The 13,376-nt window shown below is 35.6% G+C and overlaps 2 protein-coding genes across 3 annotated transcripts; both read left to right on the forward strand.

Annotated features, from left to right (window-relative positions):
• Window positions 1-1,061: 1,061 nt before the first annotated feature.
• LOC25493158 (probable hexosyltransferase MUCI70) lies at window positions 1,062-6,154 on the forward strand. 2 transcript variants are annotated; one of them, XM_024781495.2, is made up of 9 exons: window positions 1,062-1,480; window positions 1,721-1,939; window positions 2,161-2,374; window positions 2,543-2,652; window positions 2,730-2,929; window positions 3,297-3,400; window positions 4,833-5,020; window positions 5,103-5,302; window positions 5,619-6,154. In XM_024781495.2, the coding sequence occupies exons 1-9, from the start codon at window positions 1,342-1,344 to the stop codon at window positions 5,841-5,843; spliced, it is 1,599 nt and encodes a 532-aa protein (XP_024637263.1). In that variant the 5' UTR covers window positions 1,062-1,341; the 3' UTR covers window positions 5,844-6,154. The 2 variants fall into 2 exon arrangements, with proteins under 2 accessions (XP_024637263.1, XP_039688814.1); XM_039832880.1 differs by having other exon boundaries at window positions 1,724-1,939.
• A 3,712-nt stretch (window positions 6,155-9,866) lies between these two features.
• Window positions 9,867-12,189, forward strand: LOC25493159 (GTP-binding protein At2g22870). The gene is made up of 4 exons (XM_013601580.3): window positions 9,867-10,440; window positions 10,534-10,603; window positions 11,329-11,491; window positions 11,582-12,189. Exons 1-4 carry the CDS (start codon window positions 9,990-9,992, stop codon window positions 11,789-11,791), a joined length of 894 nt encoding a protein of 297 aa, XP_013457034.1. The 5' UTR covers window positions 9,867-9,989; the 3' UTR covers window positions 11,792-12,189.
• Window positions 12,190-13,376: the final 1,187 nt, after the last annotated feature.

Here is a 13,376-nt window from a genome sequence, read left to right on the forward strand (position 1 = left end):
ATTAAAATGATAAGAATCCGGACAACCAATCAAAACGCAGCACGTGTCCTTATCTATCCAAATTTCGTTTTCTCTCTCCTTCCTCTGCAATCTCACGCGTGTTGTCGGCGGGTTTCAACCAAAGAGAAAGCGACGCGTGGCAAATCGTGCAGGCTTCAATTGTGTTGAATGTATTCATCATCTCTCTCATCCATGTCACACAATTCAACACACTTTCAACAAACCATTGGACATGGTCTAATATATTTTGGGGTTGGTTAGTGTTTTGCTACCAACCTGTTTTAAAAAAAATATATATATATAATTGTTTTTATAATTTGTGTCCCAAACTCCCAATGACATTTGATTAAAGAATCAATAAATAAATATTTTGTTTGTTTTAAAAATATAAGATGTTACTTTTAATCAAATAATAATTACATAGTTTTGATAAAATCTTATTTGTTTCGGTTTTAACCAATGTCAAATATTTTTTATTTTTTTAACAAAAACAAAATGATATTTATTCATTCAAATTGATATAATACATTAAAATCAACATCGCTAAAAACTGAATCTGCGAACAAACTTGCAACACTAAAGTTAATAGCATACGACGACAAAATGCATACAAATAATATAGTAAAATCTTCTCTAAAAAAAAATGGTAAAATCTAAAGCACCAGAATACCCATGTTTCTGGATTTGCAACGTTGACGTTCAAATAATTTATTGAATTTGAAGTTGATCTTTCAATAAGAAACAAACGAACGCCGCGACAAGACACTAGATCAAACAACGTCGAACAAGACGACGAACAACACAACGCCGCACTCAGACGACGAAATTACAACAAAATAACATAAGAGAACACTTTGATGTACATGAAAATCACTTATTTACATTAAAAGAAAAGAGAAAAAAGATGCAGATTTAAGGTCAAAAAATGACCTAAAATCACCCATGATCGACTAGTGAAAAAGAAAGAAAATTTAAAGAGAAGTTGGAGTTTCTCAAATGTTAAATATTGTTTAGCATTCTCCAATCTCCATAATATAAATATAAATTTTCAATGAATATATTTTCCTACGAGAACCTCATGCCTAATTTTTAGGAGTACTAGTTGAATTGAAATCTGCGATCCCTGGATTTCTTCCAACTTTTAGATTTCAGAAAACCCTAGATTATTCATCTTCCAAATTCATGAAAATAAATATAATTTTTCTCGGGACCCACTTTCTGTTTTAAGTATAATATAACTGTATTTCAGTTAATTTGGCCCATACCTCTTATTTTTTTCATTCACTCTTAATTTTCAAGACACTGTTGTGTTTGGAGTGAGAGAGTGTGAAATTGAAGAAGATGCTTAAGGAGAAAGAGAAAGAACAATTGTTTCTTTGGATCTTCAAGTTTGCAGGCCGTAAGAAGGTTGGAATGCTTTTCCTCTGTCTCACTCTCATCTCTGCTGCTGTTTTCATATGGGTTTTCTACGTTGGAAAAGGTTCCTCAATTTCTCTTATTATCATATTATGATAATTGCAATTTGATTAATGATATTTTAAAGTATACTAGTATAATTCATGTTGTTGCAACTTGCAAGTGCAACTATCATATTATTATAACCACGAGCTCAAGTAGTTGAATCAATTGTGAGTACCAGATGGTTAATACCAAAACAAACTATCATATTATTATTGTTTTAATTAGGTGATAATGTGATTCCTGTGATATGGTCTGATAGCAGGTGAAGATTCTCGGGAAGGAAACACCGTGCAGAGTATTAGAGTTAATGAAAGTGTGTCTATGAGTGATTCTCTGTCTGAAGTATCTACGGAAAAAATTGCATTACTTCCTTCTCCACCTAACTATTTTTTGGGCTACCATCTTCCTATAGGGCATCCGTGTAATAGTTTCACATTGCCTCCTCCACCTGCTGATAAAAAGCGTACCGGGCCACGTCGTAAGTTTTATATCTTGCTGCCTAATGTTTCGTGTCGAAATTTAGATTATTTGATTCTTGATAGCATGCAATGTAACCGTCTTCCCTGTGCATACGAATTATCTCTTCACATTTTTGTGGTTTGCGATGATATATGGTGGACTTGGGATAATTTTAGATTATTTATTGGGTACAGTGGTTCAGTTATCCTGAATAAATTGTCTTGCGTATTTATCTTACAGCATGCCCAGTATGTTACCTTCCTGTGGAAGAAGCTATTGCACGGATGCCAACATTGACCTCGCCTTCTCCGGTTCTTCAGAATTTAATGTATGTCTATGAAGAAAATTTCAGTAGAGGTGCAGAATTTGGTGGTTCAGAGTTTGGTGGATATCCTACTTTGAAGCAGAGAAACGAGTCTTTTGATGTACGAGAGTCAATGAGTGTGCACTGTGGGTATGTTTTGCTTTTTCTAGGAATTCATCCCTTACTTATATCTATACTTACCTAGGGAAGTCCTTGGTGACAACTGTGTGCATGCTAGTAATGAAGCAATGCTGTGTACATTTTTACTGATATGAATCATTCCCCCCATCGTCAATTATGTGTGTGCGCATCAATCAGATTTGTAAGAGGAACTAAACCTGGCCGCAACACAGGATTTGACATTGATGAAGACGACCTTCTTGAAATGGATCAGTGTAATGGAGTGGTTGTTGCATCAGCTATATTTGGTTTGTATTATGTGATTTCTGCCTTTATTTACTTGTTTTGAAGCTAGTTACTGATTATAATTATATTTACTATTCAGGAAATTTTGACGAGATAAATGAGCCAAAAAATATAAGTGATTATTCGGGGAAGACTGTATGCTTCCTTATGTTTGTAGATGAAGAAACAGAAAAATACCTGAGGGGTTCTGGCAGGCTGGGAATCAGCAAGAAGATTGGTTTGTGGAGAGTTATTGTTGCTCGGAATCTTCCTTACACAGATGCAAGACGGACAGGAAAGGTTGGAATTACATATTTGGCAAGCACCATCAGGATTGACATAAAATTATTCTGAGTTGTTAGCCATTTTTGTTACTAAAGTTTTTTTCCATAGTTATGTTTTTCTATATGATCTGATTGTTGCTTGGATAAAATTGAATAATCATATTTTTGGCCGTTTTTTTTCTTTTTTTTCTTTTCTATAATCCATCCTGAAGGAGTTAAGTTGTCTCGTTTTACTGATTGTTCCTCAAGGCGCAGAATGAAGAAGGGGAAATTCTTAGAAACACTTCGCTTCCCCCATGAGTGTGAAAAACTTAAATTTCACCATATTTTCTAATTCATATAGTAGCACTATAATTTATTACCCTTTACCACTTTTTTCATAGATTCCAAAGCTTCTGTTGCATAGATTGGTTCCAAATGCTCGCTACTCTATATGGGCTGATGGAAAGCTTGAACTTGTTGCTGATCCATATCAAATTCTTGAAAGGTACGTATGAGAGAATCTCTTCGAAGCTATAGGCTTATTTGTTCAACAGTATACCTATTCCATTAGCCTATTTACTCTACTTGTGAGAGTGATGTTAAGATTTTCATTTCAGACCCTTTACCATTTGATCCTTGTTTTGGCATGTGATTCACCCTTCTATCTACTTCTGTTTATGATAGATACGTTAATCACAATGGGAACTACTTGTAGCTCTACTGGGCCCCTGCATACTGTCAGATTATTTTTGTGATTCCCATATTATAAAAATCTGCTTTATTGTTAGATGTATTGTTTTATCGGTATAAACCTGTAGTTCTACGTGTTAGTATAAACAACAAACAGTTTTATCGTTATAAACTTGTAGCACTACATGCTAAATGTGAACTCCTGATCTAATTATTTTTGGGACAAAATACAGCCTGATTGTATGGTATGTACATGCAATTCAATGAAGCACACTGCTCCCCTTCCACCCCTAGTGAATCCTGGCTCCGCCCTTAATGATAATCCTGCATGTTTAGAATTAACACTCGCAATATCTTGTTTTCAATCTACATACGACATGGCTTTAGATGATATAAGAGGTTGATATTACCAATGTGCATCTCTTGGTTTTACAAGAGAAGTTGTTCACACATTGTCATGCTTGTTCTAAATTGTATATTGTATATGTTTATGCTATACTACTTTTGACAATCTATGTAATTAGTCTGCCAAGACATAAGGAGCAGCTTTCACTCTCATCCCCATGTTGCGTGCTTGGCGATCCATAAATATTCTTGTGTTTTTCATAGCCAAACATAATGAAGTTTTGAAGCCCTAGTACACAGTGTCTCTCCACATTGTCTATGAATACAATACTCGATGTATTTACTGTTGAAATTTGGGGCCTAACTCAACCTTACAAAACCGGCTTGTAAGGTGAGGATTGCCTCGGGTTTTTCCCAATACACCCCCCTCACGCCCAGCACTCTTTGGGCTTGGTGCGTGAATAGGTTTAGGCGGCCCTTGAATTCGACAAGCTCTGATACCATGTTGAAATTTGGGGCCTAACTCAACCTTACAAAACCGGCTTGTAAGGTGAGGATTGCCTCGGGTTTTTCCCAATATTTACAAGTTTTAAAGAAGACAACTGAATGATATTTCCAAAGAGCTTTTTACGTTACGAATTGATTCTTCTAAAGAGAGCCCTTGCTTTAGAGGGAAAAGTAAGACATCCTTTACCATTATATACAAGTATAACAAAACACATGCGTTGAAATTTCTACCATATTTTCTCATCAGCCGTTGAGATGTCTTATTCCTCCTTCCAAAGTGGGCACCTAAATTTTCTTATATGTTGAGATGTCTTTGAACAAGCTTTATTTTGCTTTCTGTTACCACAATGCATGTCTTTTTGGTGCCTAAACTGCTTGTGTTCACACATATGTAGGTTTCTGTGGAGGAAGAATGCAACTTTTGCTATATCAAAGCATTATAGACGCTTTGATGTATTTGTCGAGGCAGAAGCCAATAAAGCTGCTGGAAAGTACAAGAATGCCTCTATTGACTCCCAGATTGAGTTTTACAAGAAGGAGGGGTTGACACCATATGCAGAGGCCAAACTTCCTCTTATAAGCGGTAGGTGAAACTTCCTCTACATATTTGGGAATAGATGCACCTGTGTAATGTATTTTTCTCAAACTTAATGGTTGTGTTCCAGATGTTCCTGAAGGATGTGTAATAGTAAGAGAGCATGTTCCTATTAGCAATCTCTTTACTTGTCTTTGGTTCAATGAAGTTGACCGATTTACTTCAAGGGACCAGCTTAGTTTTTCAACTGTCAGGGACAAAATTTTGTCACGGGTAGATTTTCATTTCAATATGTTCTTGGATTGTGAAAGGCGGAACTTTGTAATTCAGGTAACTATTTTATCTTGTTTGTATATCTGGCTATAATAACTTTTGGTAGTATAATCACTTTTTTGACATTTTCCAGCATTATGATCATAGAATTGGTATCTGTTTTAGTTCACAACTTCAATTACGTGTTATGAAAGTTGCACTGTGACCAATGTGGTTAAGAATTTTCTTGAAACCTCTTTTGTCCGATGGTTATTATTGTTTCTCTTAAGGGTAAATTATTTATCTAAACCTTGTTCATTGCTCATTTACTTTCATGGTCACTTTCCTCTCTCCTTTGCTTATTGTAGCTTCTTTTTTTGGGGTGTGTTCACAGAAATACCACAGGGATTTACTACTGCGTCTAGCTCCACCAGTGACCACTGCTCAAATTCCTCTGCCATCTCCCCCACCTCCATTGCCTATGCTTGAAACGTCTCCCGAAAAGGTTGTAGCTTCACCGGTTGGAAGAGGCCCTGGAAGGCGTGGAAAAGATAAAAGATCTGGTTCCAAGCGTCACCGCAAAGTTGTTGCTGGAAGTACTGAGAACGAAGCAAGTTAAGAAGTTTTGTTCGAGTGATTATATTTTTTTTTACGATATACTCCCACCAATCTTAAATATAAGCAAAAAAGTAAATAGTACTGCATTTAAGGTCGGATGGAGTATAAGTTCCACTGCAGAAGTCATTCATTGCAGAGGTGGAGGGAAAATGTGCAAGAAAACTGTTGTATCATTTCCACATGGACGCTCTCATTCTTTTCTTTATTTTGTGCAATTGTTCATTGTTGTTAATTTTTTTTGTGCTGTATATAGGGTAAAATTTTCAATAATTATTATATGGGCTGCCACTAAATTCCTTACGTTTTAGAAAATGCACTTCATCTTATTCAATTATGATAGTGATATAGAAAATGCACTTCTTCTGAATTACACTCCACAAAAGATATATTCATGATCTCCTGTTTCTTATCAATGAAGCAACCGAGTTATCTATTTTTCCTTGTCCAACACTCTTTCATCTTGATTTAAATAGTAATTATGTTTTAGTTTTGTTTATCACATGTGTGTCTACTACTCCAACTCGCCGATATCAGTGAAAGGCCACCAGCTAGTTTCATTCCCAAGCATTGCAATGGAAACTAGTAACAACATGACAGTCTCGAACAATAACTTCTTCCACAAGCACCAAGTATTGACAACTTTGTTACGCATGCACATCAAAAATTAACTATTTAAATATGATGTGTTTGAAAATTTATCAAAGGATGTAAATGTTGTACCTAAGTTTTAGGATATGACACTCAGTGACAAATTAAGAAATGATTTTGGCTATTTTAAAATATATTAAAAGCTATTGCATTCACCTATAAAAAAAAAATAACTGCATTCATCAAATCCGATTGACATAAACGGTTAGACTTTCCGCTCACATTGACTATGAGATAAGTTCTAGTATGAAATTCTCTGATTGAGAAATTAAGAGATAATTTTAGTTGACTAATACCTCAAATTCGTCCTTGAATTTTAAAAAATCGGCCAAATTCGTCCCTGAATTTTGAGAAATATCTATTTAGTCCTTGAATTTACAAAATGTCAATCAAATCAGTCCCTCCGTTAAGCTGGTCTGTTAACGGAGGTGACGTGTAACGTTAACCTCTTACAAACCTTACCACGTCAGATGCCACGCAAGCAGGGACCAAATTGATTGATTTACAGAAAATTGCCAAGCACCAAATTGATGGATTTTCATAAAATTGCCAACGGCTCTTTCTTCTCTTTCTCATTAACGACTCTTTCTCCTCTTCCTCATTAACGGCTCTTTCTTCCCCAAATATATAAATTTGGAACCCTAATGTTATAATTTGTCACCTAGAGTTCAAATCCCCCAAATTTCTTCCATGAATTGATGTCAATGTTCTTCCCCAATTAAAAAAACTTAAAACCCTAATTTTTTTGATTCAATTCGAAATTCAAAAATCAGTGGTCATTGTTGAAGATTCGGTGTTCAGAAATGATGGGTGGTGGACGTATGGGCAAAAACAACTACAACAGTCGGTCTTCATCTTCAAGTTCTATGTACAATGATGAGGTGAAAGAGCTTCGATGTTGGTGTCCAAGAATTTGTGTTGTAAGAAAAGTCAACACTATCAATAACCTAGGAAGACCTTTCTATGCCTGCCCTCTGCCAAAGGTTTGTTTAACAATGGTCATGTGATGTGTCAATGGTTTGTTTAAATAGTACTGATTTTGTCTTTTGATATAGGATGATGGTGAAAATTGTAAATTTTTTGTGTGGGTTGATGAAGCTGAAGAACTAGGTTATTTTAAAAACAATGGTGCTGGTCATGGAAGAAATGCAAGGTTGATGGAGAAGGCAAAGGATAGGGGCAGAGAAGAGGTTTGGAGGGCAAGGTTGATGGATAAAGTTGATTGTGTAGGAAGTGAGCTTAGGTTGATTAAGATATTGATAGGAGTATTTTTTTTGATTGAGTTGTTTAAAATGCTATTGTACTGTGCCAAGTCCGTGTAATGTTGTAATGAAAAGAGGTTGTCAATGAATGAATCAAACCCTTATGTCAAAAAATTTCAATCAAATTGGTTCTTGAATTATATGCATATCCATCATATCGATCCTCAAATTAGTGAAAATATCATCAAATAGGTCCTTGAATTTTCACAACAGATATCACTGTGATCCTTGGTGCATACATTTGCTGAACAAAGTAAAAAGTAAACGACAGACACTTTGATTATAAAAAGACAAACATTTGCATACCATCATAAGTCATATATTTGATGTTCATAAGTCATTACATAGCCAAAAAAATAACATTACATAGCCATCAAGTCATCAAATCATTTGATGTTCTTAAGTGATTACATATCCAAAAAAGCATAAATTAAACAAGTCCAAAAAACATTAATTAAACTAGTCCAAAAGCATAATTTAAACAAGCATCAATGCTTTGGAAATCCTGGAGTACTCCATGTATTGCGGTTGATTAGAAGCGGATGGCCCGTAATTTGGATCTGGAACTCTAATAACTCCAGGAGCAGTTGAATTTTGTGGAGCAGGACCCCTCAGTGGTGTTTGTTTATGCATGTCATTTGAAATCACTAGTCCTCTCATGCCATATCTCCTTGTACACATTCTCTGCAAATAAAATCAATCATATCAGCCCTTAAATTATAAAGAAATCCATCAAATTAGTCCTCAAATTATGTCAGTAAGTCTCAAATCGATCCATATTTGGGATAAAGTCATACCTGTCTAGAAACTGCATCAGTTACAGGTCCATTATCAGTAGCAACATTCTCTTGTTGCACTTTTGTAGCAACATTCCAAGATCTGCATGGAGTAGTTCCAAAAACCACTTCCAGTTGTCCTTGTTCTCCACATCAACAATGGCATAAGCAATGATAAAGATATGATTATTACCATCTTGTCCTACATCAGACAACAATTTCCCTTCATAATACCCCTTCAAGAAGCATCCATCTAAACCTATCAGTGGTCTACACCCTGCCTTAAACCCTTGTTTACATGCCTCCAAACAAACATATAATCTTTTGAATTGAGGTGGAGAATCTAGCATTGTTATTGTATTCATCCTCACAATTGACCTTGGGTTACTCCTCATTAGTTCATTTGCATAATCTCATAATAGACCATAATGCTCCCTTTCACTGCCTTCAACCAACTCCCTTGCTTCCTTTTTTGCCCTAAATAACATATTGTCATTCAGTATCACTTTGTACTTAGTCTTAAATACATCCACAATCTGCTCATGCTTGATATCAGGATCACATCTTAATATTTTCTCAAGAGTGAATGGAAAACGAAGTTGAATGTCGTTACCTTGACAAACCACGTAATCTGACTTCAAAACCGTATCTTTTCCAAGGTTGATCGCCGGCGATGATGATGATTTTGGAGAAGTGAAGAGGGTGACAATTTAGGCGGGAAGGTAAAAGGTTAGGGACTTATTTGATGCTTCTAAGTGAAAATGTGAGGATGAAAGACAATAGTAGGGGTATAATTGGAAACACAGGAAAAATTACACTAAAAAGTTAAATATCGAATTTTTACCATTTCCATCAATTTAGTCATTGTACACGTGGCTGTCTTGTTGACACATGTACATGACAACACAACATGGAAGAGGACACGTCATCACCACTAACGGAGCTTTTGGACGGATGGACCATTTTGTTGGACGTCTGTAAAATTCAGGGATTAAATAAATATTTCGCAAAATTGAAGGACGAATTTAGCCGATTTTTTAAAATTCAAGTATGAATCTGAGGTATTAGTCGATTTTGGTTACTTTCATATATATATTTAAAGTTATTGCATTCACCAAATGTCGTTGACACAAATGGTTAGACATTCCGTTCACATCAATAGTGATTTGAATTCTACTATATTGTTCTACAATTGAAAAGTTATCTGTAAATTCCCGTTGAAAATCTTGAATGAGGTTGATGGTTCTCGATGATCTTAAATGAAAGTATGTATGTATTCCCTAATATAAATATTTTATCATAAAAAAACTACTATATTTTCGTTTTAAGAGTTTAACGAAATTCACGTAGTAAAACAGGAGAAGTAGAAAATTGTGGATTTGAACCACTACCACCGGATAACACGACGTTGCTAAAACCCTCTTGCGCCATTGCTATATAGAACTCTGCTCCTAACCCACCATGACAATGGCGCTAAGAAGAGCATCAATAACACTCACCTTCCTCTTCCAAACCCCTCCTTCTCCTCTCACCCACACCTTCTCCCTCCCCATTCCCAAACGAACTACCACCCCTTCTTTCCTCTCTCTCCACCACTCTTCAATCCCCGCTTCCAAAACCCTAACCCCACCCCCCTCCGAAAAACCCTTCCTATTCATCCCTCCCGGAGTTGAACCCACTGAAATCAACGACTCCATGATTCTCCCCTTCTCCAATATCGTCGTTGGACCCTACGCCGGTGATTCGAGAATTAAGGATGTCGAGTTCGTTAAGAGTAGTCCGAAGGCTAAGGATTGCCCCAAAGATCATCGACCTGAATTCGCTGTTCTTGGTCGTTCTAATGTTGGGAAATCTTCTCTTATTAATTCACTTGTTCGTAAGAAAGAGCTTGCTCTCACTTCTAAGAAACCAGGTCTTTCCAATTTTTGCAATTTTTGAAATTTATTAGTTGGGTTGAGACTTTGATTTTGTGTGTAATGTAATATGTCTTTTGTACTTGTTGCAGGGAAGACACAGCTTATTAATCACTTCTTGGTTAACAAAAAATGGTACCTTGTGGATTTGCCTGGTTATGGGTGAGTCACTCACACTTACAAACATCCCAATATTATAAATTGTCTACTAATTGAATTGAGCCATGTTTAAGGGCCCGTTTTGGATTGACTTATTTTTGAGCTTATGCAAAACAACTTATACAAATAACTAAGATTTATGTATTATACTTAATCTTGTCAAGACAGTTTATGAAAAAACAGCTTATGAAGATAGAATTTTCGTTAGTAAGACCTATTAATTAACATAAAAGCTTATTTATTTGCATAAGCTATTTTTCATAAGCTAAAAAATAAGCCATTCATAACGGGCCCTAAATAAACCAATTAATTAAGTGCTTGTGTATAAGTTATTTCTCTTACAAATGATAAAAATATTGAACTGTTCATATAAACTATAGGTTGTTTTCAAAAGTTATCCTGGAGAGCTTATGGAAGTAAGCTGAAAACAGCTTATGAACATTTCTTAAGCTCAACTAAACAGTCTCACAAGTATTTGTGCTTGTAGATAGGTTTAAATAAGCCAATTCAAACAGGTCCATAGGACAAATCAATAATTTCACAAGCTTGGTTACAATGTTGTGTGCTTACCTTGGTAGGTCTCATCACTCTCAAGTGTTTTGTTTAATGATGTTATTTCCTGTGTTTCATTTGGTTAGAGTATTAAATGTCAGTGATTAGAGGTGTTACTGTTAATCACTTGTCATATGTAAAGCTGTTTCTCATGCGTTTTCTTTGTGTTTATGCAGCTTTGCTAAAGCATCTGAAGCTGCTAAAGTGGATTGGTCCTCGTTTACGAAAGGTTACTTTTTAAATAGAGATACTCTGGTGGCTGTCTTGCTTCTCATTGATGCAAGTGTTCCACCTCAAAGGATTGACTTCGATTGTGCAAATTGGCTTGGACGCAATAACGTAAGATGCTTTTTTGTGTTTAGTTTGCAATGTAATGGTGGTAGGGTACTGAATTAAGTCTAAATTCTGTTAGAATTTTGTGGATTGCAGATACCAGTTACCTTTGTTTTCACAAAATGCGATAAAATGAAGGTGGCAAAGGGGAAAATACCTGAGGAAAACATAAGGGATTTTCAAGAGATAATTAAACAAAACTATAAACAACATCCCCCGTGGATTATGACCAGCAGTGTTACTGGATTAGGCAGAGATGATCTTCTCTTGCATGTATCTCAGCTAAGAAACTACTGGGATCAATAGGACAACAGTTTAAAACTAAGCAAGATGTGACTATCTATATGAAGAGCATTCCATGTAGGACCAAAGTTGAATTTACAAAAGATAACACCATGTAGAAGAGTAATGTGAAAAGGCTATGAGGTGACTTGTATTTCAGCTAGATCATGGTTCCCCTCAATCACAACCTGATATATACGGTATCTTGCACGAGAATGAGTTTGAGCTGTTTATGGAACTGGATTTTATATGCTGTCATGTTATATGCATATAGGAGTAATACAGTACAGGAAATATTGTATGCCCCCAACAGTGAAGCTTATTATTTGTATCTTTTTTGTTTTCAGAATACATGTTACCGCATATCATTTCCTTGACATTTGATTACTGGAGATAAAGGAAGCTTTTGCAGTACTTGAACATTTTGATGCTTTGCTGTATTTTTTTTTTTTTTTTGACGGTAAAAGGAAATTCATTCAATAAAGGATAATTCCAACATGATTACAATGAAGATGATAGAGCACCTTATAGATAGGCTCCAAATGCTTAAAAGAAAGTTTTTAGCATTAAAGCCTACAAACACATGATCAACGGAAACCATAGATTGACTAAAGGCTAACATTTTCCCACTAAACCAGCATCTAATACCTAACTCCCTGCATTGAAATATCTTCCTTCCACGATCCATGACAACGAAGAAAAGAGAATCCACAGTCTTTTTATCTATCCAGTTACGGATCAAATTGGCTACTGCTGCAAGCACGTTTCGACTACAAGTGGTCTCAATAATGTCAACTTTGATCAACAGATTAAAAGACAGCCAAAACATGAAGGGGTTGCAAAAGCTGATTACAGCACCATAAGGAGTAATACAGTACAGGAAATATTGTATGTATAATACTCAATATGTAGTACTACATAAAAGTCAATCCTTTTTAATCAAGTTTTAAGCACGGTGGTAGTTTGACATAATCTTTTGTTTATTTAGTACACACGTCTTGAATATATTTCACGGTTCAGCTCCGTGCATAAATTTATGTGTCCTGGAAAGATTTGAGCATGTTAACTTTCAAATCTGCTACATATCAATCACTCCAGTGTTCTTTTATTTTTATTTTATTATTATATTTTTTTGTCGTTAATACTTTATAGGGAAGGAACTGTCTCCATTTTAATCCAGCCTAAGATTTAGAATAATAGAACAGAGATTCAGTGGCAGGTCTGTCCACAACTCCACATATTAAACTGCTAGGCTGTTGCACTATTTGGCACCCATCGTCCAGTGGCACCGCATCCCGAGCTTGGTATAAGCAGTTCATATGGTGAAACTCCATGGCCACATCGATTCCTAAGTTTTGGATCGATATTTCTTCTGTCAATCTCCTTCTCAATATTTTTCATGTCCATTGAAAATTGGTTGAATGCATCAATGATCTCAGATTCTCCAAACCATGAAGACTTGTCATTTCTATCTCCTATATATTCCTCATCAGGCGAATGTGAGGAACCTATGTTGATCACAGCCATGAACCTTTTCGCCTGAAATAAACTTGGCAGTGATGACAGAAAGTATAAAATAAAAAAAATCTGACTATATTTTCTGTTTTTT

Source organism: Medicago truncatula, chromosome 4, assembly GCF_003473485.1.
Source record: "Medicago truncatula cultivar Jemalong A17 chromosome 4, MtrunA17r5.0-ANR, whole genome shotgun sequence".
In the NCBI taxonomy this organism is placed as follows: domain Eukaryota; kingdom Viridiplantae; phylum Streptophyta; class Magnoliopsida; order Fabales; family Fabaceae; genus Medicago; species Medicago truncatula.